Below are 26,282 nucleotides of genomic sequence, written 5' to 3'. Positions count from 1 at the left end.
TCACATTTTTGTGGAGATTATTCCCCATAAACTCAAAATATATAAACATAGTCTCTCTATGCTTATTCAGAGCTGCTGTTAGTCCTGCTAGTACCAGGTTTGGACAAGGTAAAGGTACCCCTCTTAACATTTCCATCCCCCCTGTCAAATTCATACACATAGTTTCACCAACATGTCACAAAACAGTTCACTGATAGTATTATTGGTCCCCCCCCCACCAGTTAACCGCTTGAGATGCAATTAATTACTCAAAAGTTGACAGATACTGTATATTTGAATTCCAAATGAGCTTGTAATTTTTTTTTCAAGAATTCTAAGTATTGTGTTTGTTTTATTACCAAATAATGTTTTTCTTTTCACCTCAGTTACAGAGTGAAAAACACCTCAGGCCCATGTTTATACAATCCATTATGAAGCATCCACATCTGCTCAACAACCAGACCATGCAAGATTATATTACATTCCTGATCATCTTCGCTACACACAGGGCCGCATTAACACAGCATGTTGCCCCCTCCTCTGGCTTTACATGTATAAAATGAATTATCACATGCTTGTTTGAATACCTGCGAAATGTCATTTTTAACAAAAGCAGCTGGTCTGATCTGACTTGCAAATATTTCATTTTTTCAAATCTCCGCTTCCATTTTACGTACAACCTTTTTTTGATAATATGCTTCTCTTCTTCATGTAAATAATTCTGTAATAATTTTCAGCCATTTTTCACTTACACGTAACTCACATATTCTCTCATAAAAAGACCAATCTCCTTCACTTTAAAATATTTTCCATATGTAACAGAAAAGCAATACATACACACACACACACACACACACACACACACATATATATATGCACTCCAACATTGGTATATAGAGATTTATATTTATATTTATATATGATGAGGCAATTGTGGTACTATTACTGTTAATATACACAATTAAACCATTGTATTTCTTTGCAATCACTTAGTAAGCACACGTTTTGATTTACTATCTCAATGTAACAATCTGACGATGGGTAACTTTGCTTTTGAGATTTTGAGGAAATGACTTCATTGACCTATTTTTATCCAAGGTCAGTTCTCAATCCAGGAACCCAAAATGCCTTCATTTATCTTTGTCTATTTTTTTTGTCTGCAGCATTAACAATTTATGCCAAGAAAGAGACGTGAGCGCGTCATCCATAACCGCGATCAATTCTTTTCTTCAGGTCAAAAACACGGATTCCATGATGACGTTATAGCCCGTGGTATTAAACAGTGCCCCCTGCTGGCTAAACGACATTCCTGCATTTCATGTTGCCCACGCTGTTTTCCAGGATGTTCCTCCAAACACCATTCAGTCCGATTCGGGGGTCAGCTATTTCGCTTTGTTTATTTTGAGTTTCTTCCAATTGACCACTATTCTTTGCGAAACGACTGCGAGTGGGTTCTGTTGTAGCAAGCAGCAACGCGATCGGATTTTGGCACAAAATTCGCAGCCGCTGCTCCGATTTGCAGCATTTTTTTTGTTAAAATGCCGCTGCAAAAGTACGGCGAGTGTGCGACAGCGTCCACAGCCTGGTAAATAGGGGTGTGTGTGCTGCGCTCCTACATTGGTTAGCCGCTTGTCAATGTTCGGTCACGTGGTGTCACACGGACGGCCATGTTTCCGAAACACAAACAACAAGAAGAGCAGCGAATAGGAGCCAGCAGACACATAGTGATACGCAGCAGCGACCGTTGGAGGAGAGAGGAAAAATAGTGAATTAAACACAGAGCACGACTTTCTGAAAGTACGATTCTGTCGAATGAATACGTTTACAGTGTTTAAAAAGACCAATGCATTCAAAATTTCGGCTGTAGACGAAGCGTGCAGACAACCAGTCTGGTAGCTATAAGCAGTGAAGGTAAGCCATGGTTCCTCTTTGCAGCTCGTCTTTAGCTAGCTTGCTAACATTAGCTCTCGAGCTAACAACGGCTCTCGCAGCGTAAATGAATCGGAGTTCATAGCAATGCGGGGAACAACTATATCCAGTTGATAGAAGTCTAAAAGGCTGCTCCAGCTGTCTATATCGTGTGGTTGTCTGTGGCTGCATCGTAACGGTATCAGCCTAAGAACGACAGCAGAGTGGAGGTGGATGTCCGCACATTGGTGAAGCAGGCCGGGGATTGCGATCTCAACACTCCGCCCCCTCCGCCATCATATCTGGTGTCATTTGAACCCCCAAGCCTGGGCCTTAGCGATCTACGCATACCTTGTTCTAGGTTAGGAACTATCCGAGCCATTTATGCAACAGAAATTCGATATTGTCGGCTAAATATTTCTATAAATATCGATGTATCGCTAGCCTTTCATTAGGCAAGCCGTTGTGATTCGTTTGAGAAGCGAACAGTGCAACACAGAAGTAACATTAGCCCGTAACCGTTAATTGTAGCCGAGTGTCATATTGTGTATTTAAGCAATCTGTTCACACAATTCAACTCTTGTTGATTTTTTTTTTAAATCCGTACAATAAAGCACGAAATTTAAAGAACATGTTTCAGGGACTAATCCACAATGTTTTGACTTCTGGTGTGGTTTCGTAGTTTGCATTTTGTAGCCCGCCACGTTTTATGACTCAAATGTCTTCTGGAATATAGTTTTACTAGCTGTAAATGTAATACTCTTTGCGTCTTAATATCTTGCCGTAATGTGTTTTGGATAGAGAACGATTACGTCGCTTGTCGCAACAGTTTTCAGCTTTTTCCTATTTTCATTTAAAATTAAGCATGATTCGCGATACGTAACTTTTAGGGTTTTGAATCCTGAAATGTATAAAACAAACTGTTACGCCATGTCATTTTCACATTTTCGCATGGTGTATTAGGTATTTAGTTACTTGACTTTCCATATGACAAAGAAATAAGATTACCTTTACATGTATGGGGCATTCTTTCAAATATCACATTTATTCATACGGTGTGTCTCCGTTCCCTTTATATGGCCCTTAAATTCATCCATCTCCACAATTTACCACCATAGTCCTTGTGGTGTGTTGTTCAATGTAAAACAGTCTACAATTCCTTCACTTTCAATGAATTTAGTCAAAAAGTAAGGTTTCTGAATCAAATTAATACAAAGTCTATTGTTGTATTCAGTAAACCTGTCTTTTCTGTTTGGTACTTTTGAATGCCTTTTTAGCCCTGTAGTCATTGTGATGACATACTTGGAATATAGACTGTTGTACTGTTTTATTTTGCTGAGGTTACGAGGAACATTATGTGTCAATTTGCGGCAATTCCCACTAACCTGCAGTAGTCCGAAAGGTAAAAGTCGATTTGTATCTATCACAAATGTTATTTGAAAAGATTTTACCTTTCATAGAAGGGAGTGCCTTTTGTACATGCTGGGGGGGGGTGTAAAAATGATACTTTGTCTTGATTGTCTTTTACAACTACCTACTGCAGTGCAGAGAGGGAGGTTACATGTGCAACATAGCAACACCACTGACTCCTGCGATTCCTTTGCATTTCAAACTTTTTTTAATTTTTATTGTTATTATTTGAATTACAGGTTAGTGTCTTGGTTAGTTGTTCTTTACCTACATATTTTTAATTGTGCTTAAACTTTTTTTTTTGCAAGTTAGGTTTTTTTAATTAGCTACAGACATCTAGAGCAACCGGACGTATTCAAATGCAAATAGTCCAGACCTTTTGTATTAGTAAACACTGTTCATTTTTTTGTTGCCATTTTATAATTGCTTTTGTCCTGTATAAAACTACAGTATCATTTCATCAATAGCCACAGACTATCAGCCTCCCTTGTTTGTAATGCCAGGGGAAGAAAGAATGAGCAGCCAATCCCGTGAATATACAAGACATCTGCTGATTGTCAGCTTTGCACACATTGACTACAACGCCACAGCTACAGAAAATGATCTTTTGTGCGTTTGCTGTCATAGTGCGTACGGGCTTTGATTGCTTTTCAAAATGTTGCCAGTGTAAAACAAGCAGTACAACTGAGTGATTTGGTTGACGTTAACTTTCCCTTTAATTACTTGACGTTGTCTCCATGTCCACTTTTTCTTGTGAGGCTTGGTCAGTTTGCTGGAGTCCCCAGAAGTAGCCGTTTAAAAAAGGGTTCTTAATTCTCCATCTGAAACAGCCCTCAAAAGATAAATGGTTCCTTAGTTGAAACACAAACAAATGTGTTTTACCCCCTTAGATTGCATGTAAGGTTGAAACCATCCAGTGGGATACGTCTTATCGCGGGCATCTCACATTACATATCATGTCACTTGAGACTAACCTGTGGGTTTTTCATCATGTCCCAGAGCTGCTGTAATTGTCTGCTTCTGATAAAGTCTGACTGCTCCAAGTTATTTAAGCCTGTCAAATTGACAGCCCCTTGATTCACTTATAATGAAGCACCTTTGGGGGCTCAGTTAAACAGTGACTAATCCAAGAGATGGAACCATCAAGGCCATTTGTCACTTGGAACACAAACGGAATAATCGGGATAACATGTGGTGTGTGTCGTTTGACAAAATCTGACTGCGTGCTCGAACTTTTCAAGAACTGCTAGAAAATGTGAGCCAAGTGCAGACTGTAGCCAAGGACTTTTATCGAGTATTACTTTATTCTACTTGAATGATGTCTGGTGAATGTATCTCTTTCTTTGTTATTATGGATAAATGATAGCAAAGGAAGTGAAAAAAATATTCATAATTCACACATGGGGATGCACCCAGGTGTCATAATGGTCAGTATTGGAGGTGCTCAGGCACAGATTTAAATAATTATCAGTTTTCTTCAAAGACATCTGTGTATCTTTGCTGATACATATCAAATATAGTATGATGTCTTTCTGATTTTGTTCAATATCTAGTAATGTACTGTATGTATTTTTCTCTTCATCTTGAAATGTAGTTATACTTTTTCTACTTTGTGGTGAGTTTTCCACTCACTGAAATTACTCTATTTGAGCGCAACAAATTGGTGAATTGCTTTGTCACCATTTAAAAACTGCCAATAGCCAGTACCTGAAAGAGACTTAAGAGATCCTCACCCAACAATTAGAAAATTTACTGCTTGAAATTGCTCCAAAAATCCGCAAAGCATTAAGAAATTAGAAAACAAAATCACACGGAAAGTGATTAGTAATTTGGGAACACATCACCTAGATAAGTGAAGTTTAGTCAGATTTGTTGAGTTAAGTTTAATTGTAATGCTCCTGTGTAGGTGCACAGTTACCCAATTGTATTGTGTGTATGTTGTGTACAATTGTGATCTATGACAATATTGGAAAACTGTCCATTGAATAGTGTCATAATATATTCCCTATCACCCACCTATGCTTCTTACTGGCTTATGTGTTCTACGTTCTGTTGGAAAACTGTTATTGTGTATTGATATTTATTAAAAAAAACAACGTTAATGATATAGTAATACGCACTTATGAGCATTAACAGCTGAAATTCAGTTTGCTGGATATTTATTCAGTCGCCATGGCGTCCTCAGGTAATAGTGCCAACAAGCTATGTCTCTTTCAAAATGCCTATTAAAATAAACTCTCAGTATTTCTGGATGGATCGCTCCTTTGAGAAATAGAAGCATTAGTCCTTGATTGAACACGAGACTAGAAATAGTTTTCCATTTCATTTATTCACTGAAGGAATTCTCCGTCGTTTTCTCTCGGCTCAGCGTGCTGCAACATATTGATAAATTTGGGCTTGTGCCTTTCAGTGAGTCATTGTCAAGGCTACTCAAAGTGAAATCAAATAGCTATCACAATACAGGCACAGTGCCAGAGTGAATTTTAATATCATGGCCAGCTAATATGTACAATATATGGAATATTATTTTTAAACATTTCTTTCTTTGCCTTGTCTCTTTAACTCTCTTTCCAGTGGTGCAAAGGAAGGAGGACAGGAAATAAAGGAGTTACCTGGAGGGTCTCCGTCAATCCCCATTTTAGTCGGAGTGAGCACGAAAGGCACAGAGGGAGAGGGTGTAAAGGAGGAGTGCGAGTCGCATCTGCTCTTGGCAGCCGTTCCAGCAGCCTACTTCATTGTTTCGGCTGTTATTTTGTCCCCGTGTTTCCTTGTTTGAGGAATCAGTTCATGTTTTAACTTTAATGTGAGATACAACTGCTGTATAAACAAAAAAAAAAAAAAAAAAAAAAGTGAGAGCGAGATAGAGAGCAAGCGAGAGAGACAGAGAGAGAGAGTGAGAGAGAGAACATTAATACTTCGTGGTTTATTTTGTTCCATTGATAATTTCCAAGGTTTTTTTTTTTTTGTTTCTTTTTTATGTTTAACAACCTTTTTTGGCTGTGAGTAGCAGGAGCTTCCATTCTCCAAACTATTGTCTAAAACCCCTTCCTTACCTAGTTAGGACCTGATAACCTGGTATTCCTCAAGCACCTAAAACTGGCAGCTATTCTCTTTGTGTGTGTGTGTGTTTGGGGAGCTCTGTGACCACAGCTTAAGCACCACTCAGCCTTTTAGTCACCTAAGCCTAACTAAACCCAGCCAGCTCTAGCCTGGTCCAGCCCAGTCCAGCCTGCTCCGATCACCTGGACAGGGTAAGTTCATAACGGTGCTCATAAGTGCACATACGAAATGCTTATATCTGCTTGCGCGTGATCTACACGTTGCATTTTCTGCACCCTAAAACACCATTATGCTTTCTTCTTAGATACTCAGTTCATTGTGGACGTGAGGAATATGACTGCTGAGACTCTTAACTTCGGCCCAGAATGGTAATTGTTTGTAGTTCTTTCCATTGTTTCTGCAGGTTGATTTTCAAGGTGATGTAACGAAATACTTTTGTGTTAAAATGAGATTACAGTCTGTCAGTGTCTCTTTAGGAAGTGTTTTGGGGTTAAAGAAGAGGTTTGAGTAACGATCTTCTGACGGCCATTAATAGTCACCAAATGTCTCATAATTAATCATTGTAATAGTTGTAATTTTGGGAATCCTGACAAATGGTCATCATTATTTCCTGCAAGATCCTTGGGTTTTCTGCATCGTTTGTAGCATATTTATTGATTACAATAATCTTATTAGACTGAGTTATGATCTACTGGTTGTACAACTCATAGCATTTGTTTCCACAAAGAGCTTGCTGCTTTAATTTTTCACAGTGTATCAAGCTGAGTGTCACAAGTACACTGGAAATGGTTGTACCAGAAGTACTGGTGATTTTTACTTTTTGACTGATTCTTGACCTGATGAAGGCTGAAATATGTCTGTCACATAAGGATACATGTCAGTCAGCACATAAGTTCTGTTTTAAAACATAGTGTGGAGACAAATACATTTCTATGAATACATAGTAATTAATATCCATAGACGTTGAGGGGTTGTTTTCTTCAGTTTCTAAGTCTCAAAAGAGTTAATTCAGTATAAGTAAGACTTGAAACAAGGAACTTGTCATCGAACATTTGCACAAAGATGGCCATTAAGAACCCATTAATGCTAAAGGCATCTATTTAGATCCCCACATAAGTGATTGTGATTGGAGGCAGAGGCGATAAATACCTGTGACTCTTGCCAGGTCAACTGACCAGTGAATAAAGGTAAAGGTAAATGAATTAAAATGTTTTTGTTTTAGCCTCATGCTTGATTTTTGTGGGACTTGACAAACGGTCTCATCACAAAAACTTACACGATTTGCATCTCCAGTATAGAACAGCTCTGACTTTTGATTTATTTTGATCATACACCATTCAAGGTTTTGCTGAAATGAGGATGTTATTTTTAAAAACGATTATTATCTGACGAAGTAATGGGTAAGTTGACATACATTATTTGCATAGGTTTTCATAGCAGATAATTTGTGAGCACTATTTCCTGTCTGTCTGGCTGAGTGCAAGGATATATTTGTTGAGGTATTTCAAAGTGTTGGATGAATCAGATTTTTGAAGTCACCTTGTGGTGTCTGGGCCAGTCAATTTAGGCTATAAATAGAGTGGATAACGATCAAAGACTGATCTTCTCTTCATTGTTCTCTGATGTAGCTTCTTGCCTTGGAAATGTTTACAACAGTCTGAAGTGCAGTATTTCAACTGTGCTAAGTGTGAAAGTTAGTGTGTCATTTTACATCAGCTTTGCACATCTTTCTATGACTATTTGAATAAAAACATTAGATCATTGGGATCAGATGAAGAATGCATGACCAGGAAAACCCCCTATTTAGTTGCAAAGTTAATGCACATATTCTGTCAGCAACATCTCTGCCCATTTTCTGGTTGTCGGGTGGGATAAACACGTAAATCATAAACAGTTGTGGCTGTCAGGCACAGGTTCTCTTTTAAATACCAATAGTGGCCAAACTGTTTTTGGTGCTGCCATTGTCAAACACGTTTGCTATCAATCTCTGGTCAGTGAATGTTTGTTTAGTGATTAGCAGGAGCTATAGTCTCCAGTTTGGTAGCACTCCCATTTCTAATAGCTTGTGACTGCTGTGAGCATTCTTGGTGTAGGGCCAGTCTCACAAAAGTATTTCTCTCTTTACACATCTGCAGCTGCTTTTCTTTGACTTAACTTCCATCGCCAACTTTTATCCCTTTACCCTTTTTTTATGTAGCAATAAAGTGGCCAGCTCTGGTCCACGCCACATACATGCTGTCAGGCCAACAAATGTACAAGTCTTTCACAACCCTCCCGCGCCTGTTACCGTTTCAAAAGCATTTTTGCCTTCTGGGATTTCGTTGTCTGGCGGTAATGTCATTGTGTTAGGTTTGTCTTGTGAATCATCTCAACTATTTATATTTTAAGTGTATTAAATTAGACTTAGCTGTGCTCGGTCAGTGCTGTGGTTTTGTCCGGACATTGGTCGATACCATACTTAACTGTTCCAGTCGTACAAGGCAAATTTGGATGTGATAAATTGTAAGGGAAATGGATATTAATGTGTAAAAGTATGCCTTTATGTCATGTTACACTTACTGGCATGGGGCTTTGGTTCTCCTTATTCTTATTGTGCGTGGTAGTTCCTGCTCCACACATTTTTTTTTCACTGTTTGATTTTGCCACATGAATTACCCTCGTCTGACCCCTCTCCATCATGTACCTCATTAATACCTCTATTTCTTTCAGAAGTACATATGGTTTAGATGTGGTCCTGTGAGTCAATAACACAATTTTAGAGGCATGTGAAAGGAGCTATTGTTTTGCAGCATACCTTGGAAACAGGCCTGTTAGTAATCACATTTTAAAATAAAGTCTAAAGATTGGAAAGCTAACTTATTATCTCTTCCATGCCAAGTGCATTCAAGGGGACCTGTCTAAGATGATGGTTGATTTGTTAGAGCACTCTGAATTTGCTTTTTGCACCTCTATGTAAAGATGGATGTTATTAAGTATTCTCCAATAATGGAATTCTGTCACGGTTACACAAATTTCCTAATTTTTAGCTCTCTGTGCCAACAAGGAAAATCACACTGCTAAAAAAAAAAAAAAAAAAAGAGTACAAAATGGCACTGTGCTGCTTTATTGTGATCACCTAAATTGTTAATTTAATAGTTTTGTAGGCAATCTCCTATCTGCAATTTTAAAATATAGATGGCCAAAGCGCAGGGGAGGTTTAACAAAAAAATATCAGTTTTAACATTTAATTTCAGTTTTTGTTTTCAGAGTCACATACAAGAAACATACAATTTAAAAAGCCTGCTCCTAATATGTAATAATATCTGTCTTTAACTAGGCTCCGTGCACTGTCCAGTGGGGGGAGTGTGACATCCCCCCCTCCTTCCCCCGCCATGCCAAAGTACAAGCTGGCCGAGTACCGCTACGGCCGAGAAGAGATGTTAGCACTTTATATCAAAGACAACAAGGTTAGTGGAAAAGCTCTAACAGAAGAAAAGAAAATGCACTTTTCTGTCTCTTGCTTTTATATCACTGGTATTTCCATTTGTATTCCTGGCAGTCCTATCCTTTATGGGAGTGTGTTTTTAAGTCACCAAAATGTTTTAAGGGATCTAATCTCCTAAGGCTGCATGTGTTTTTTTTTTTTTTTTTTTAAGGTCCCAGAGGACATGCAGGATAAGGAGTTTGCTGCTATTCTGCAAGATGAGCCCATGCAGCCACTGGCACTTGTGCCTCTCACTGAAGAGGAGCAGGTCAGCCAAAAAAAAATGTGCCCAAATACACTGATACTAATAAGACTTATGATCCATCGCACTTTGTTACAACCTCTGCTTCGGCTTGAGCTAATCTGTGGGTTGACAAATGGGTCTGAGAGCTGACATTCCTCACATTCCTCCCTTTTGCTCTTTCCATTCTCTCCCTGCAGAGGAACTTCTCCATGTCTGTGAATAGTGTGGCAGTGCTGAGGCTCATGGGTAAAGGTATGGGTGGGACCTCCCCAGCTGGAGTGGTCAGAGGACGAGGGGCCATGCGAGGTGGTCGAGGTAAAACTAAAAACTGGAGTGAGAAAAAGCTACTTTGAACAAATTGGTACCATGTAATACAATTCATTCAATTGCTTGAATTACATGCTGATAAATCTTCTGGCTCTTCTTGGGTGATGTCAACAAAAGTACACACAATGTTTGGCAGAAACTATAATGACTATGGCAGTTATCCAGGGAAATTGAAGCAGTTTATTCAAGGCACCCACCAAAGTGTTTGTTTCCTCTTCTAAAATCTTGATGAGGCAAACTTCCTTTTGGTTTGTCTAAATACCCCACCCCCGGCCACAAAAAAAACAAACCTCAAAAAAAGATGCAGCCACACCTGTTTTAAACCACATTGGCCGAGCTCACCTTGTGTACACGCAGTATTCTATCCATTTGAGTGACCACTGTAAACATGACCTGCCTGGTTCTAGATATCCAAGAACATAATTGAGAAAGATATTGTGATTGTTGAGATTTTTGTGCTTGTGATGTTGTGGGTGGAGGGGTCTTAAGTATGACATTCAAGTTATTTTGAATAGATGTCTTTTAAGTTCCTAAAGCATATTTAAAGGAATACATTTGTGGCTGCAGGCTTTAAAGTAGAAATGAAAAAAAGAAACACATACAGTGTTGCTCTCAAATGGATTGAAGCACTTGCACTTAGAAATTGATTGTGTTTTACCAACCTGAATTGAGACATTGTCTGTGTGGGTGTGTGTGTGTTTGTGTGTGCGCGCGGGTGCGTGTGTGTGTGTGTTTGTGTGTGGGTGTGCACGTGCATGCTTGATCAGGCCGGGGCCGTGGTGAAAGTGGATTCTACCAAAGAAGTATTGAAGATGGAGAAGTGGGTTTTGGCCGCAGTGTTCGAGAGATACACCGTAGCCAGAGCTGGGATGACCGGTAAAGATATAACTGTGTCCTCATGATAAAACATTATCTGTATAAAACTGCTGTTTTAAAGTTCGTCAACAAGCATCTATGCAGACCTCGGTCTCAAATATCTGCACAACACAATCTAAATCACTGTCAGTGTTGGTTCGACCAATTCCTTTTGTTTGTCTCTGCTGCTGTAAACATCTCGATGTCCCTTCTTGTCCCCAGAGGTGAGCGCAGGTTTGAGAAACCACTACGACGGGAAGTGGGGCGTCCAGGCTTTGAGGAGTCTGGGGGTGCTGGGGGTCCAGGGAGGAAGGAGTACACAAGGGCTGACAGTGATAACTGGCGCACCCTCAGGGAGGAGCAGGAGGAGGAGGAGGGCGAGCCTGGAAGCAATTGGAGACTTGCTGGATCCCGCAGGGATGGTATGCTAAATACAAACTTCACTCTCTTTAGGTGTTGCCCCAAAATGTATTGGTCGTGATACTGTTTGTGTTTTCTAATGAGATAAGGGCGGTTTGAATACCTGGAGGAACCAGAATTACAAGCTCAGTGAAGCATTTAATAAGTTGTAAAATTGTGGTTTCTGGGGTATAAAATTCAGTTTGCTGCCAATTATAGTGTGATATTTAGACAAACCCAACTTAGCAGAAGGACTAAGTTCCCCCAGATATTTGAACGCGCTATATATATATATATATATATATATATAGATATATATATATATATAGATAGATAGATAGATAGATATCTTTTTTTAATCTCTCTCATTCTATTCTTGTTATTAATATTAGAAAACCAGTATCAAAAGGATTCACTCTAAAAAGTGAATTCCGGATCATTAAGTTCATTTGTCTTTCATTCATTTTCTTTTATGCTCCATATGCCTACTTCTTTTTGAGCTACACAGCATTGAACTTCTTGGTTGCTTGGGATGCTGCTTTTCAGGTATTGAATGCCAGCTCTTTCCATGTAAACAGAATCCATGAGGTGTTTGAGATTGAGCAAGCAAGAGAAAAAGGGAAAAAAAAACAAGACCCTAAATTTGTGTTACTCAGTAAGGCGAAGTTAGCTAACCTAATCACAAGTCTCTGGAGTATAAGGGAAGACAGGCACATCTCAAGACCAGGTGACTCCATAGGCATACAAAATATCCTTTCATATTTTTTTTTTATTTCAATCTCTATATATTTTTATGATCTCTCCAGCTGTTGATGGGAGTTTGTCCCAACTAATTTTGGTCAATTATTTCTTTCTGTAAGATGGGGGTCCTCGCTCAGCGGGATGGCGAGATCATGGTGGTCCAGGTGAGAGTCGTCGCAGGAAGTTTGATTTTGACTTCCGTGACTCTGAGGGCCATGGTGGAGTCCGCCGGCGTGCAGGCAGCGAGGGGCTGGAGGATGACCGGGATGGCCTGCCTGAATGGTGCACAGATGAGGAGGATGGGGAAATGGGCACTTTTGACTCCTCTGGAGCTTTCATGCCTTTGAAGGTGTGTACTTTGACTATAAGGTGTAACGGTTTGTTTTTATAAATTGACATTTTTCTGAAAAATAGGAAGTGAGAAAAGGTAGTAATTGATATTTAAAGTCATATCGTTTTCACTATTTGTCCAAGAGAAATTGCCAAATGTTGTAATTTTTGTCTTTTCTCTCCTTGTCTAGAAGAGCGGCAAGGAGACAATCCTGGAGGAGGAGTTGGAGTTTAAGGGGATAGAAGAGGAGGAGGAAGAGGAGAATCTTGCTGACATCGAGAGGAACTTTACAGAAGGGGAAAAAGAGAAGGGTGAGACAGGACCTAATATAGCTTAATCATTAAGTCTGTGTGTTTGTAAATTTTTCATTACACTTGTTCCTAATTGAGCTATTTTTTCCATCTGTCCCCTCCTTTTCACTCTTCAGAGAATAAAGAAGTTAGTTTTGCTGTGGTTGATGGGGAGGCAAAACCAGCGTCACCTTCCTCCTCTCCTCCAGTCCACTGCAGTCCTCCATCATTGGAGCCCCAGCTCAGCAACATTGGCCCAGTGGTGGACAACACTCAACTGAGCAACACCCTCCCTGTAAAGGATGGTAGCACGCCTATTGAAGGTGCAGATCTTTGCTAGCTTTTTCATTTCAGTGAAGCCCCAACTGGAATTTAACAATTATCAAGAATCATTCCTGACGTTCTTGTATCAGGTTCTTTGCAGTGTTAGAAGTTCAGCTTCTGTTTGTTGTGAATTATTTGATAAACCTGGCAAAAATGTTGTCAATCAGTGGTAAAACATCTTGTGCTTCATGTTTAAATTTAGATACTCACATAATTATAAAGGATTACTGAATCTCGTTGTGGCAACTGGGCTTTATTTTTTTCTCTCTTTGAAGAGGTGAAATGTCTTCAAAAGGAAAAAGCAAATAAAGTCCAGTTGCCATGACAAGATTTGACAAGGATTTACCATGACCTGGGTGACTTGAGAACCTTCATAGATAATTATAAATATTTTGTACATTTGTGTTATTGATGAATTAGTTAGCTATATTTTTATTTCTGCTTCTGTATACCATCAGAATTCATTTTAAAAGAAATTTAAAAAAAGTTAAATCAGTTCATTGGTATCAAAGATACTTGGACAGTTGATGGACGCGTGGTTTCAAAGGATATGTTGGAGAAAAAGTTGTTCCTTTAAAATGTAATATAGGTTAAGATGCCTGGAAGTGTCATTTCAAAAGTTTTGTACTTAATTAAAATTATTATCTGAAAGAAATTATTTTTATTAACAGTTAATAATTTCAAAGATTATTTTGGTCTAAACATTTTTGAAGGTTCAAAATCAGGTGCCAGTGTATTACTACTGCTGGCACTCCTGAACCGTAACTCCAGTATACTTCTTCAGGCTGTCGAATTAAAGGGTAAAAGTGGAAACATGTTAAAATCAATTTCTAATGAAATAGTTATTGACCAATGGTCTGTATATCTATGAAGATTCTTACTTATTCAGGTCAGGTGGAAAGGGAAGTTGGATGTAATGGTTTCTTCAATGAAAGACACTAGTTTAGTAATAGCTTTCTCTTTTTTTCTCCTGTTTTTAAAAACATTTATCAACGGTAGTTTACCTTCAGCAATGAGCATGAGCAAGAAAATTTTGTCCTGTTGGCATCTTCATTTGAAATACAATATGTTTTGCCTTGGTCATCTAATATCTTGTTAATGAAATGGCTGCTAATGCAATTAGTCAGGCTGGCTCCACCTCTCGCCTCCCAACATTATAGCATGATCAATTGTTAAAAATAGGATGCATTGTGATAGTTGTTACCTTCTCTTGTCAGATGTGAATCCAGTAGGGGGCTCCAAAGCTCAGCTGAGCCCCAGCGCCGTCACCTCCTCAACTCTCCTTCCCCCACCCCCTTCCTCTGCTGCTCCACTCCTTCCTCCAGCTGGCGGCGGAGACACTGAAGATGATGAGGGCATGAAGCACCTGCAGCAGGTAGTTACACAAGCAGACATATTTTGGACATGTAAGCAACAGGATTTGCTTTTAACCCCACTAAATAGTCTGTTTTGACAGCAAAAAACATTCTCACAGGACTTAATAATTTTGACTTAATAATCTCAATGAACAGTCTTATTGATTTAGTGTATTGTAATGTAACCACACCTTTTTAATGAATGTATGTTTACCTAAACAAAGAACTAAATGTTTGTGGACTTCACATGGGCATATCTTAACACTATCAAAAGAATTGGATATCCACACTCCATGTGGTAGTTTAATATTTGCCCTGAAGCCAACCTTAGCCCCATATGTTAACTAAACTATCCTTTTTTTTGTGCCAGCTTACATGTCATACATAGCCACTGCACTGCTCCTGTATTGCACCTCCAAGAAAAGTCAACCTTCACTTTTCACTCATAATTGCAATTACTACTTTATTTGAATTACTAATAACTTTAATAACTACATTTTAATAAGATGCCAAATCTGATGAAAATCTTAAATGCTCAATTTCTGCAATAAGAAATAAACAAACCTGAAAGATTGTTTTTTTGGGCAAATTGTGTTTGTGTGTAGGAGGCTGAGAAGATGGTGGCGTCACTGCAGGACACCTCTTTGGAGGAAGAATGTTTCACACAGGCTCTGCAGCAGCAGCAAGAAAGTCGAAATACAGCAGCCGCGCTGCCCCTCTCGCATGAGGCCGCCATGAAGTGGTTCTACAAGGATCCACAGGGAGAGATTCAGGGTACCGTTTTGAAACCCTTACAGTTGCACTATATGCACAGGAAAACAAAAATATAAAATGTTAATAATTAATTATTTATTTGGATGCCTGTTCCATTTTTTTTTTCTATCCTAACCATCTCCAGGTCCATTCACCACTGTGGAGATGTGTGAGTGGTTCCAGGCTGGCTACTTCACTATGACACTGCTAGTGAAGCGGGGCTGTGATGAGGGCTTCCAACCTCTGGGGGATGTCATCAAGATGTGGGGCCGCGTGCCCTTCGCCCCCGGGCCCTCCCCCCCGCCCCTGCTGGTGAGACAGCCACCACCAACGCAGCGCTCGCAGCCCACCCGGGGGCCCACTGGGACTGTGAGTCAGAGCTCAGACAACATATATAATGGGAAAGGGGGGGGGGGGTTCATGGGAGAGGGGGGATTGATTAATTGATGGTCATGACTGTATGGGAGTTTGATATTATAAAATGCTTTTTTGGCTGACCTTTTTACACTTGGAAATACCACCAATAGCCATAGTCATTGTAAACACCATATTAAATGTGGCTTGTTGTCTCTCAGCTGCTCTTTGGTACATTTGAAAGACCTAAATGAGGTACAGGTGATATTTTTTTGTAACTTTGTCTATCTTTTATATCACCTAGGAGAAACAGATAATTAATATGATCAATAATGACTAAAGTGACTGCCTCTGCATTTTGTGTAGTATCTGTGAAACCACAGACACTATTTAGTTTTTGGCATGCAGATATTCAATGATTTGTTTGACTTAAAGCCCAATGACTAGATAACTGCCATATTTGGAGATGTGAGCAATATCTCCATCCTAGGGAAACCTAGACCAGGAGTGCCTAAAAAAGCAACAGGAGCTGGCAGCACCAGCTTTCTGTCAGAGCCTTAGAACTTAAAAGCCTATGAATAAATAATTGGCATATTTGGAGATGTATGTTAATGACCAGCAATGGATTCTTACCTCCATCCCAGGGAAACCTGGACCAGGAGCGCCTAAAAAAGCAACAGGAGCTGGCAGCAGCAGCTCTCTATCAGCAACTCCAACATCAGCAGCTATTCCAGCTCATTAACAGGTGTGTTGATGCCCTCAATGGTATCCCATTTTTCTGTCATATCATACACAGATTTAACCTGTGCCTCTGCTTGATGTAAAAAGGTGCAGTGAGCAGGGTATGATGCCTTCGATGAACAGGTCGATGTCAGTGCCAGATACAGGGTCCATGTGGGACATGCATACCTCAGCTTCACAGCCATCAGGTACAGCATAGTCTGGAACAAGTAATCCATGTGCATTACAAGACTTAATAAACTGCCATGATGCTAAAAACGACAGCCATTTTTTCCATGCAGGCGGTGAAGCCAGTCTTTGGGACATAATGAATCCTTCTACTCAGGGTCCAACTCTCGAACAGCTTCAAAAGGTGAGCTTCGCCATGAGATTTTCCTCCTTTAAACATAAATTCAAATTCCAACATTTCCTGGGAAAACATCTGGCTGTTTTTTACAGCCATGGAAAACTCTCATGAAGAAAGCAACAAAGAAGCTTAATCTCAAAAAAAGAAAAAGAAAAAGGGAAAAAAAAATGGAGTTATTCTGGAAAAATACTTAAAACCACTCAAAGTTGTTCCACTGTATTGTGATTTTGTGATTTGGTATTGACACAATGTATCATAATGCTGAAATGTGTTTTGTAAAATCTCGTCAATTAAATTGATTACTGCATCAAGAGGAATCCTCTTGAAAGCTTTTTATATCAATTACTAGTAATTTACTGAAATGAAAGCTGTCACATTTGTTATTAGATAAATCGTTCACACATCGTTTTTTTCGATGGAGTCCTTGAGCCAGGAATGAGCGAAAGGCCAACTTTTAATGTGATTTTGACACATTTTCATCCCTCAGCTCCAGCAGGAGAGGCGAGATGCTGAACTCAGGGCGAAGCGTGATGAGGAGGAGCAGCGTAAAAGGAGGGAGGAAAAGAGGAGGCAGCAGGAGGAGCAGAAGAGAAGGGAGGAGGAAGAGCTCTTTAGGCGCAAGCAGGTGACTTGATAAAGATATATAATGTCCCCTCTCATAACAGGCTTCTTCGGTGGTTTCATTTCAGTTATTTGAAATGGTTTAAACCAAGATTACATTTATTTTTTTTTTCTTACAGCAATGTCGTCAGCAACAGGAACTGATCATGAAGTTGCTGCAGCAGACCCCCCAGCAGCAGGGGCCTGGGGCCGGTGGCTCAGGCTGGAGTGGGGCTCCCTCCTCTGGGCTTGGAAAGTCAGGAAAGCCCTCAGCTCTGGCTCTGCTCGAAATGCAGCAGGAGGCAGAGAGACTTCTGAAACAGCAGCAGCAACAGCAAAGGGCTCAACAACAGAGAGACCGTGTAAGTTGAAGCGACGTAATTTTACTTGAGGTTCTACAATGCGGATGGAAATGTTCTCGATCATGATTCTCAGCTTGACTCGTTTGCCTCTTCAGCACTCTGGCATGTCGATGGGGAGTTCCTCCATGGGGAGCCAGTGGGTGGATGGCGTCGGCATGTGGGGAGGGCCTGGAGGTATGGAGAGTAAGGGGAGCAGCGGAGGCTCTGCCGGCACCATGGGGATGTGGGATGAGGCTGTTAAAAACCAGGCAAGCCTGCGTGGCAACAGCAACAACAACTTGGGCTTGAAAAACAGCCGCAGCAGTCCCTCACTCAGGTACTCGCGGAAATGCACTTGACACCTACGAAATGACGACTAAGTCACAGTGAACCCATGACTAGGATTCCGTAAACTTCCAGCATGAACTTTGTATCCAGTTGAATGACTGTAGTTTTATGTAACTTTAATTAACTCAATGACTATTGATCCAACGCTGTGTGGACCTGCAGTGATCAGTACATGATGCGTCGTAAGCCAAGGACAGAGGATGAGGAGAAACTGCTGAAGCTGTTGCAGGGCATGAAGCCTCAGGATGGCTTCACCACCTGGTGTGAACAGATGCTGCATGCTCTAAACACCTCTGCCAACAACTCCTCTTCCTCTCTAGATGGTAATTGTTTCAGCTTCTTGGTATTTATAAATGCTAGGAGGCAGAAGTGTTTATTCATTTCATATATATATATATATATATATATATATATATATATATGGCAGTGTGTCAAATACAACCTGTTTTTGAATTTATCATTTAGTTGCAACAATTGTGGCATACCTGAAGGAAGTGGAGTCTCCCTATGCAGTACTGGACTATATCCGGTCCTACCTAGGGGACACATTGGAAGCCAAAGAGTTCGCCAAACAGTTTCTGGAGCGACGTGCCAAACAGAAAGCCAACCAACAGAGACAGCAACAGCAGGTAGGCTAAAAATCTTTTGATTGTGAATAGCATATGTGTGTCAATAAAAAACAGTTTATATAATCTTTGGATCAAGAGTCATGAAAAAAGCTCAACATCAGCAGCCTGTGTAAACAGCAGCATGGTGTCAAAAAATTCTTGGACCTCTTCATAAAAAGAAGGATACCACTCAGAACAATATTATTCTTGTTTGTAACTGTACTAACAGTCATTCATGTCTGATAGGACAAGCCAAACAACAAGGGTCAAATCAGATTTTTGCCTGGGAGGGTGTAGAGAAAACCTATCTGGAATCAGCAGCCAGGCTCTTGCTTATTGGAAATTTTAACACATCCTGTTTTTTCCCCTAATGTTAGCCTCTAGGAGCAGCTGGTTAATTGTTGCACTGGTGGTCTGGTGTTTGGTTTTATTCTTGACTTGTTTGATATTTGTTTATTTGTGATATTTGTTGATATTTGATATTTGTTTGATATTTGATACGTGTTCGATATTTATACTAGTCGGTATGGAGTTGGATGAAACATAAAACTAAAATAAAAAAAAGTAAATGAAAACAGGTAAATCAGATAGACTATCCTCTAGTAACTCCCCCTGTTAGAAATGAGCATATCTAATGGCTGCTGACTTTAAACAAAATTAATTATTTGCTTAAGATGTTAGGTTGATCTTAGCTTTACGTATGTATTTGTAATTACTTTTGTCCTCAATTGCTTGGTTTTAAGTAAAACTTACAATTTTCAGTGATTTAAGAAAAGAAATGGATGGTTATAATTGACATCAGTGATTGGGGCAGTATTGAAATAATCTCAGACATAAAGTGAGTAATGTTCCTGTTCACATTGTCCTTACTTGCCTATAGTTGCCTATAGATCTCATGAAGTTTGTACCTCCACTTCCAGTTTGTTGCATTCATTTTAAGGTTGACAATTCAAATTAGTAATTTGCATTGTCATTTGCATAAAAGGCAGTGGCTGCCTTGCAGCAACAACTTGCACATGAAATTTCCCACTTGGGACGATTAAAGGAACGTTCTATATGGAGTGATGGCTGATTGGGACATTGAAGTGATATGAGAAGTGTTTTCAAGGGAATGTAAATATTGTCTAACACTGTTGTGACATCTTTAAAAATGACAATCTTTTTTTGTGTACAAAAAGAGAAAAGGCTTTTGTCATGATTTGATGGCATAAATTTTTTCTTTCCTCTTCATTATCCCAGTTATCAAAGGAAGTGGCTGGATTGAACATGAACTTCCCTCTGCAGGTAAACACAAAGACGCACAGAGATAATGTTGATTTTCATTGTGTTAGTTTTCTCTTTCCTAAGATCTGTGACAGTGACATACGGCTTATTTTATTCAATTGTAACTGATTTAAAAAAAAAAAAACAAAAAAAAAACACCCGCCCCCTCAAAAAACAAAAACACTCTTCTTGCTACTTCTAGTTTTCTCTGAACTACTACTTCTTTATATATCCGAGACCAGGCAAATGTATCCATTGCTGTATGAAGTCAAAGTAACACAAACTTGTATGGGAAACTGCTAAGATGCTATGATCCCATTATTAAGCTGAAAGGATTGAAGTCCATTTTATATCTTGAATTAGTGGTCTCCATCCATCCATCCATCTTCCCCTGCTTTTCTTGAGTCAGGTCGCGGGGGCAGCAGCTGGAGCAGTGAGGCCCAGACCTCCCTCTCCCCCGCCAGATGGTCCAGCTCCTCTGGGAAGACCCCGAGGCGTTCCCAGGCCAGCCTGGAGACATAGTCTCTCCAGCATGTCCTGGGTCGTCCCCGTGGTCTCCTCCCAGATGGACATGCCTGGGATACCTCCCCGGGAGTTATCCAGGAGGCATCCTGACCAGATGCCCGAGCCACCTCATCTGGCTCCTCTTTATGCGGAGAAGCAGTGGCTCTACTCCGAGCTCCTCCAGGATAACAGAACTTCTCACCCTATCTCTAAAGGAGAGTTAAGCCACCCTGCGGAGGAAAGTCATTTCGGACACTTGTATCCGCAATCTCATTCTTTTGGTCACTACTCACAGCTCGTGACATAGGTAAGGGTGGGAACGAAGATCGACTTATGAATTGAGAGCTTCACTCCCTTTTCACCACCCCAGACCGGTACAGGGTCTGCACCGCTGCAGACGCCGCACCGATCCACCTGTCTGTCTCCCGCTCCATCCTTACCTCACTCGTGAACAAGACCCTGAGATACTTGAACTTAGGGCAGGACCTCTTTCCCAACCCGGAGTGGGCATTCCACCCATTTCCGGTTGAGCTCCATGATGTCTGATTTGGAGGAGCTGATCCTCATCCCGGCCACTTCCAGTGAAAGCTGGAGATAATGGTCAGATGAAGCCAACAGAACCACATCATCTGACCCTCCAACAGACCCTCACATTACGTTTGGGTCTGCCAGGTCTGACCAGCATCCTCCCCCACCATTGGCTCACCACCAGGTGGTGATCAGTTGACAGCTCTGCTCCTCTCTTCACCCGATGGTCCAGGACATGCGACCGCAAGTCCAACGATGCAACCGCAAGGTCTATCGAAGAACTGTAGCCTAAGTTGTGTTGGTGCCAAGTGCACATATAGACACCTTTATGCCTGCACATGATGTTTGTTGGACAATCCATGACTAGCACAGAAGTCCAAAAACAAAGCACAGCTTGGGTTCAGATTGGGGGGTCGTTCCTCCCAATCACGCCCTTTCAAGTCGCTCTGTCGTTGCCCACGTGAGCGTTGACGTCTTCCAGTATAACGAGGGAGTCCCCGGTAGGAGCGTAAACTGAATTGTTGTGGAGTGAATAGCCACAAAAAACAGTCAGAACCTGTCCCCCCACCTAAAGGTGGAGGGGGACCACCCTCGTCCACCGGGTTTAACCCAAACATGCAGGCGCTGAGACAGGGGGCAACTCCAGAATGAAAGAGTCCAGCCCCTCTCGAGAGGCCTGGTTCCAGACCCTACGCTGTGCGTCAATGGGAGTCGGGCTATATCTAGTCGGAATCTCTCAGCCTTGCGCACCAGCGCAGGCTCCGTCCTTGCCCGAGGTGACATTCCATGTTCCAAAAGCCAGCTTCTGTAGCCGAGGATCAGACCAAATTCTCCCACTCCGGCTACTACCTGGCGCACACTGCAACTATCACCCCCTCGCCCTTCCTGTGGGTAGTGAGCCTCGGGAAAGAAGGACCCATGTCATTCCTTTTGGCTGTGCCCGGCCGAACCCGATGTGTAAAGACCCGGCCACCGGGTGCTCGCCATCGAGCCCTGTACCCGGGCCTGCCTCGGGGAGCTGATGACCCGAGTCCGGGCAAGGGAAAACTGAGTCCAACGATTTTTCTTCTTCATGGGAGGTCTTCTGAGCAACACTTTGTCTGGTCCCTCACCTGGGACCTGTTTGCCTTAGGTGGCCCTTCAAGGAGCATAAAACCCCCGACAACATAGCTCTGGGACACGCAAACCCCTCCGCCACAGTAAGGTGAAATCTCACAGAGGGGGAATTAGTGGTCTGTTTCTGGCAATTACAATTAAATATACATTGTCAAAGCTCCAAAAATTGTATTTCCCTCCAAATAAAACACTTTGGTCTAGATGCTGCACACAATGCCTCTGTAAGATTTAGGTTTGCCCATTAGAAACTCTAGTTTAATAGAATATGTACTGGCAATAGAGGATTTAAAATGCTGCTCTCAGTGTCTCTTGAATCAGTGCCTGCATACCAATATTACTGAACTTCAAAGTATTTGTATGAAGAATCAACAGTGCTTTTGTAGGCACGGGCCTTGAATTGGGTTTAAATGCTTAGTAGACAATGTTTAATCCTTCATAGTCAAAATTTGCCTTAATCTCTTCACCCCTTCTATTTTAGGACTCAATGCGAGGTATGAATCCAAGCGCCCTGCAGTCCATGTTCCAAACCAATCACATGGGCAAGGCTGGTCTCTATGACAACCAGGGGGGGAAGATGAAGAAGAAACAGCCCATGATGCTGCATTCTGACCCCAGCATCTTAGGTATGTCACCGAACAATTAAGTGTTACCCTGTCCATTTAGACGCAGTCAGACATGTCTTGTTCGAACAACCTGAATGGAAAATCGAGTCCTCAAAATAGACAAAGCAACAAAGTGCCCCCTGTGACAGTATTATTGTATCAGTATTGTTTTCCAGATTCCGATTTCTAATTAGTGAATTCTTAATTGGTAATTTATGCCAGGTGTTGAATAACTTATATTTTGGTAAATGTACAAGTGGGATGTCTGTCTTTCCTTTGAATTGAGCTTTTTTTTTTGGTTTACTTATCAGTCAAACTTTGCAGGCTCTCCAAATCGCTATTATGTCAAAATAAAATTCACGTTCAAAGACTTGAAGGGTACATGTTCTTGGTTTAAATGTGAACATTTTTTTTGAATGACCAGACTGCTAGCCTTCTTATATTTCGAAACAGAAAGTAGCCTCCAAAACAGTTAATTTTGCCACTATAGCCTCTATTTGACACTGTCTGGGTTCCCATGAGTCTCAAAAGAGCTCGATGACAAATCATCCAGTCATGGAAAATAAACGGAACAGGAAGAAAAAAATCACAATGGCACGGTAATTCTTAGTTTGTCCTGAAAGAAGACTTTAATTTAAAATTTACAAACAATATTCTGAAGTGTGTCAATAGTTGCCTAAAAAACAACTTAACCTCAATTATTTAGAGGCATAAAATAGCACAAGATTTGAAAGGAAGTGTTTTCATCTTGGGAAACGGTAAACTAAAAAAGAAATTATTTCGAGAGATAAATGAGGAAAAATGAACCTCGAAATAAGTGTAGGAACATATTCATGGCTGGAGGAAAAGAGGAGAACACATGCAAACACCTGATAGTTGCAGAAAATATCCAGGTTATTAATCTGTAGAGGAGAGAGGAAGTCCTATACTGTAACAATCTAATCTAACAAATCTATTTAATGTAATCACCCACTGCTTTGTCTCTCCTGTCTGCCCCTCAACCCCAACCCTTTGCACTGCAGGGTACTCATTCCACCACACGGGCGAGTGTCTGAGCCTGAATGAGATGGAGATGGTGGAGGATTACTGATGTGATGCAGCGCAGCAGCAATAGCTACCTGAGGCCTTCTGTCTTTTAATCAGACAAACCTGATGACGAATGTGCACTGCTGGGGGAACTGGGGGTGGGCGGGTAAGAAGGGAGCAAGCCTGAGGGGGAGGCCCTGGGTGGAGGCGCTTGGCTCTGCGCCACCCGCTCTTTCCTCTTTTGGAAATACAAAAAAAAAAAAAAAAAAGGGTCGCCCCGCTGTACTAGTTGGTCACTTGAGCAGGGGAGAGGGGGGTGAGGAGGGGTGAATTTCAAAAGATGATGGGTATCCTCTGGCACTCAAACATTTAAGCACCTTACACTGAACTATTGCACTTTATTGAGATGGGATTTGATTTTTTTTTTCCTGTGTGTGTGTGTGTGTGTGTGTGTGTGTGTGTGTGTGTGAGAGAGTGTGTGTGAGAGAGAATGAATTTTTTGTTTGTGCGTGCGTGTGTGTGCGCGCGTGTGTTTGTGTGTGTGAATGATGTGTATGTATATGTGTGTGTTCAGAATCATAGTGCGTATGGCATGTGTGTATACACATAATCTGTGTGCATGTGCATTGGAACTGGAAGTGGGCAGTGAAACAGGTGGTAGGAGTGAATGGTTGGGCAGTTAGGTTTTCAAAGTCAGGGGGACCTTAAGTTGAAACCTTATCAGAAAGCAAATCCTTTCTCGAAAGACAAACACTGTTGATAATTCTCTTGTTTTGCTTTTTTTACATTTATATAAAAAGTAAAGCTATTGAAAAATGGATTATAAAAAAACTTGAACATTTGCACTTGCCTAAAAAAAGAAATACAAAAACCACAAAAAAAATCAAACAAATGGGGTTAGTTATAGAAGTTAATATTTTTGTGATTGTGTATGAATGACTGAGTGACTAATGTGTGATGATTGGTTTGTGTCAGTAATATACCAGTCTGCACATTTTTTTTTCTTTCTTTAGTTGCTTACCAAGATGTATGAAACATAAGAGGCCATTTTTGTCTTTTTTTTTTTTTTTTTTTTTTCCAGATTGTAATTTTGTATTTTCATGTTTGTGCGCGTGGGTGCGTGCATGCATCTGTCTGTGTGTCCATGTCCCTTCTCCACCCAGGGACACGATCTGCTTATTTTGAGTGTATAGATAACAAAAAGAGAGAGAAGGCAATTGCACAACACATCCTTTCTCTCACCAGCGCTTCATCCCCATATAGAAGAAACAGAAATTCATACAGTTGTAAATGTCAGCTTTGTGCTCATCCCACGATGACCACCACTAGTTTATTTCCCTTAGCTTCTCCTGCTAGGGAGCTGTCTCTAAACCTGTAAGGAGTAGATGACAGGGCGAATCACGAGGGACACTACTGTGTGTGCATCTGAATGGGTCTTTGTATGTGTGTTTCAAGTGTGCATGTTCATTTACTGTTGATAGAAATGAGTTAAAACTACAGGTACTCATGTTGAATACATGTGCTTTTTTGTATGAATGCACATTTGTGCCTAAGAACTTGGATAGGGTGCGTGGCCATTGAGACATTAACTCTTTTTTGAGAGTGAGTGCGATGTGTGTCAGTGCTCAGCACAGTGTATGTATAGTATGTAAGTTTATATCGTAAATATTTCTAGTTCTGTCTAGGGGTGATCCATCAGAAGGTTAGTCCAGTCTGTTTTCCTGGGGTGTGATCACGTTGCCTTTTGTCAACTCTCGAACTTGTGAATGAAAGGTGTCGAGTTTCTGACTCTGAAAAAAAAAACAACAAAAAACAGCATCTTAATGTGCAAGTGCACAGAATGGTGCATGAAATGTTAGCATATTGTGTTACTTATTCGTTGTTGCAATTTGATAATGACGAGTTTTCTTTTTTAATGAAAAATATATATGAATATATACATTATATACAAAGTTTAAAAAGTATTTGGAATAAGATAATGAGCACTTGGGGCTGCTATTTTTTTTTTCTTAATTTGTTTTCATTTTTGTTTCATTATCGCCATGTGAAGTGTGTGTATTATTTCTTTCTTAAGAAAATATTGAATGTATTCCAAAAAACAACAAGAAACCCGTGCTGATACCAGATTTTTTTCCTCAGAAGATTAAAAAAAGGAAAACAAAATACAAAAAAAAGCCTCAATGTTTAGCGAGGCCTTTTTTTTTTTTCTTTTTTTTTTTTTTTTTTCAACACAGTGGAGAAGAAAAAAAACTTGGGTTGGATACAGTTGAACACACTGCCTCTACAATCCTGGTCGTACAAATAGTGACTAAGAATTAAAAGAAAGGACTTTCTATTCCATACTGGAGCTTTGGTTGTTTACAAACCACATGGATTTCCGTGGGTGCATTTTTTTTCTTTTTTTTTCTTTTTTTTTTTCCTTTTTTCTTTTTTTTTGGTTCCCACATAACACGGGTGGGGTTTGCA

At 40.5% G+C, this 26,282-nt stretch overlaps 1 protein-coding gene across 2 annotated transcripts; it reads left to right on the top strand.

Annotated features, from left to right (window-relative positions):
- Nucleotides 1-6,248: 6,248 nt before the first annotated feature.
- gigyf1a (GRB10 interacting GYF protein 1a) lies at nucleotides 6,249-25,631 on the top strand. 2 transcript variants are annotated; one of them, XM_086165428.1, is made up of 24 exons: nucleotides 6,249-6,548; nucleotides 6,662-6,725; nucleotides 9,674-9,803; nucleotides 9,993-10,088; nucleotides 10,262-10,379; nucleotides 11,159-11,267; nucleotides 11,469-11,668; nucleotides 12,506-12,735; nucleotides 12,911-13,028; nucleotides 13,145-13,330; nucleotides 14,549-14,706; nucleotides 15,292-15,460; nucleotides 15,585-15,808; nucleotides 16,438-16,538; nucleotides 16,622-16,722; nucleotides 16,816-16,886; nucleotides 17,368-17,505; nucleotides 17,621-17,842; nucleotides 17,938-18,158; nucleotides 18,332-18,492; nucleotides 18,635-18,798; nucleotides 20,017-20,061; nucleotides 22,667-22,811; nucleotides 23,813-25,631. In XM_086165428.1, the coding sequence occupies exons 2-24, from the start codon at nucleotides 6,691-6,693 to the stop codon at nucleotides 23,878-23,880; spliced, it is 3,210 nt and encodes a 1,069-aa protein (XP_086021554.1). In that variant the 5' UTR covers nucleotides 6,249-6,548; nucleotides 6,662-6,690; the 3' UTR covers nucleotides 23,881-25,631. The 2 variants fall into 2 exon arrangements, with proteins under 2 accessions (XP_086021554.1, XP_086021552.1); XM_086165426.1 differs by having other exon boundaries at nucleotides 12,908-13,028.
- The last annotated feature ends 651 nt before the right edge of the window (nucleotides 25,632-26,282 follow it).

The sequence above is a fragment of the Fistularia commersonii genome, chromosome 19 (genome assembly GCF_037954325.1).
Source record: "Fistularia commersonii isolate RoL2024-O1a breed Wild chromosome 19, RoL_Fcom_v1.0, whole genome shotgun sequence".
Lineage (NCBI taxonomy): Eukaryota > Metazoa > Chordata > Actinopteri > Syngnathiformes > Fistulariidae > Fistularia > Fistularia commersonii.
Note: the sequence above shows the minus strand (reverse complement) of the source record. Positions and strands in the feature narration are given on the sequence as shown.

Coding starts and splice junctions, on each gene's coding strand:
- gigyf1a (XM_086165426.1), top strand. CDS start 6,691: ATGACTGCTGAGACTCTTAACTTCGGCCCAGAATG. Junction 10,089..10,261: donor CTCTCACTGAAGAGGAGCAG/GTCAGCCAAAAA, acceptor CTCTCCCTGCAG/AGGAACTTCTCCATGTCTGT. Junction 11,669..12,505: donor TGCTGGATCCCGCAGGGATG/GTATGCTAAATA, acceptor TCTTTCTGTAAG/ATGGGGGTCCTCGCTCAGCG.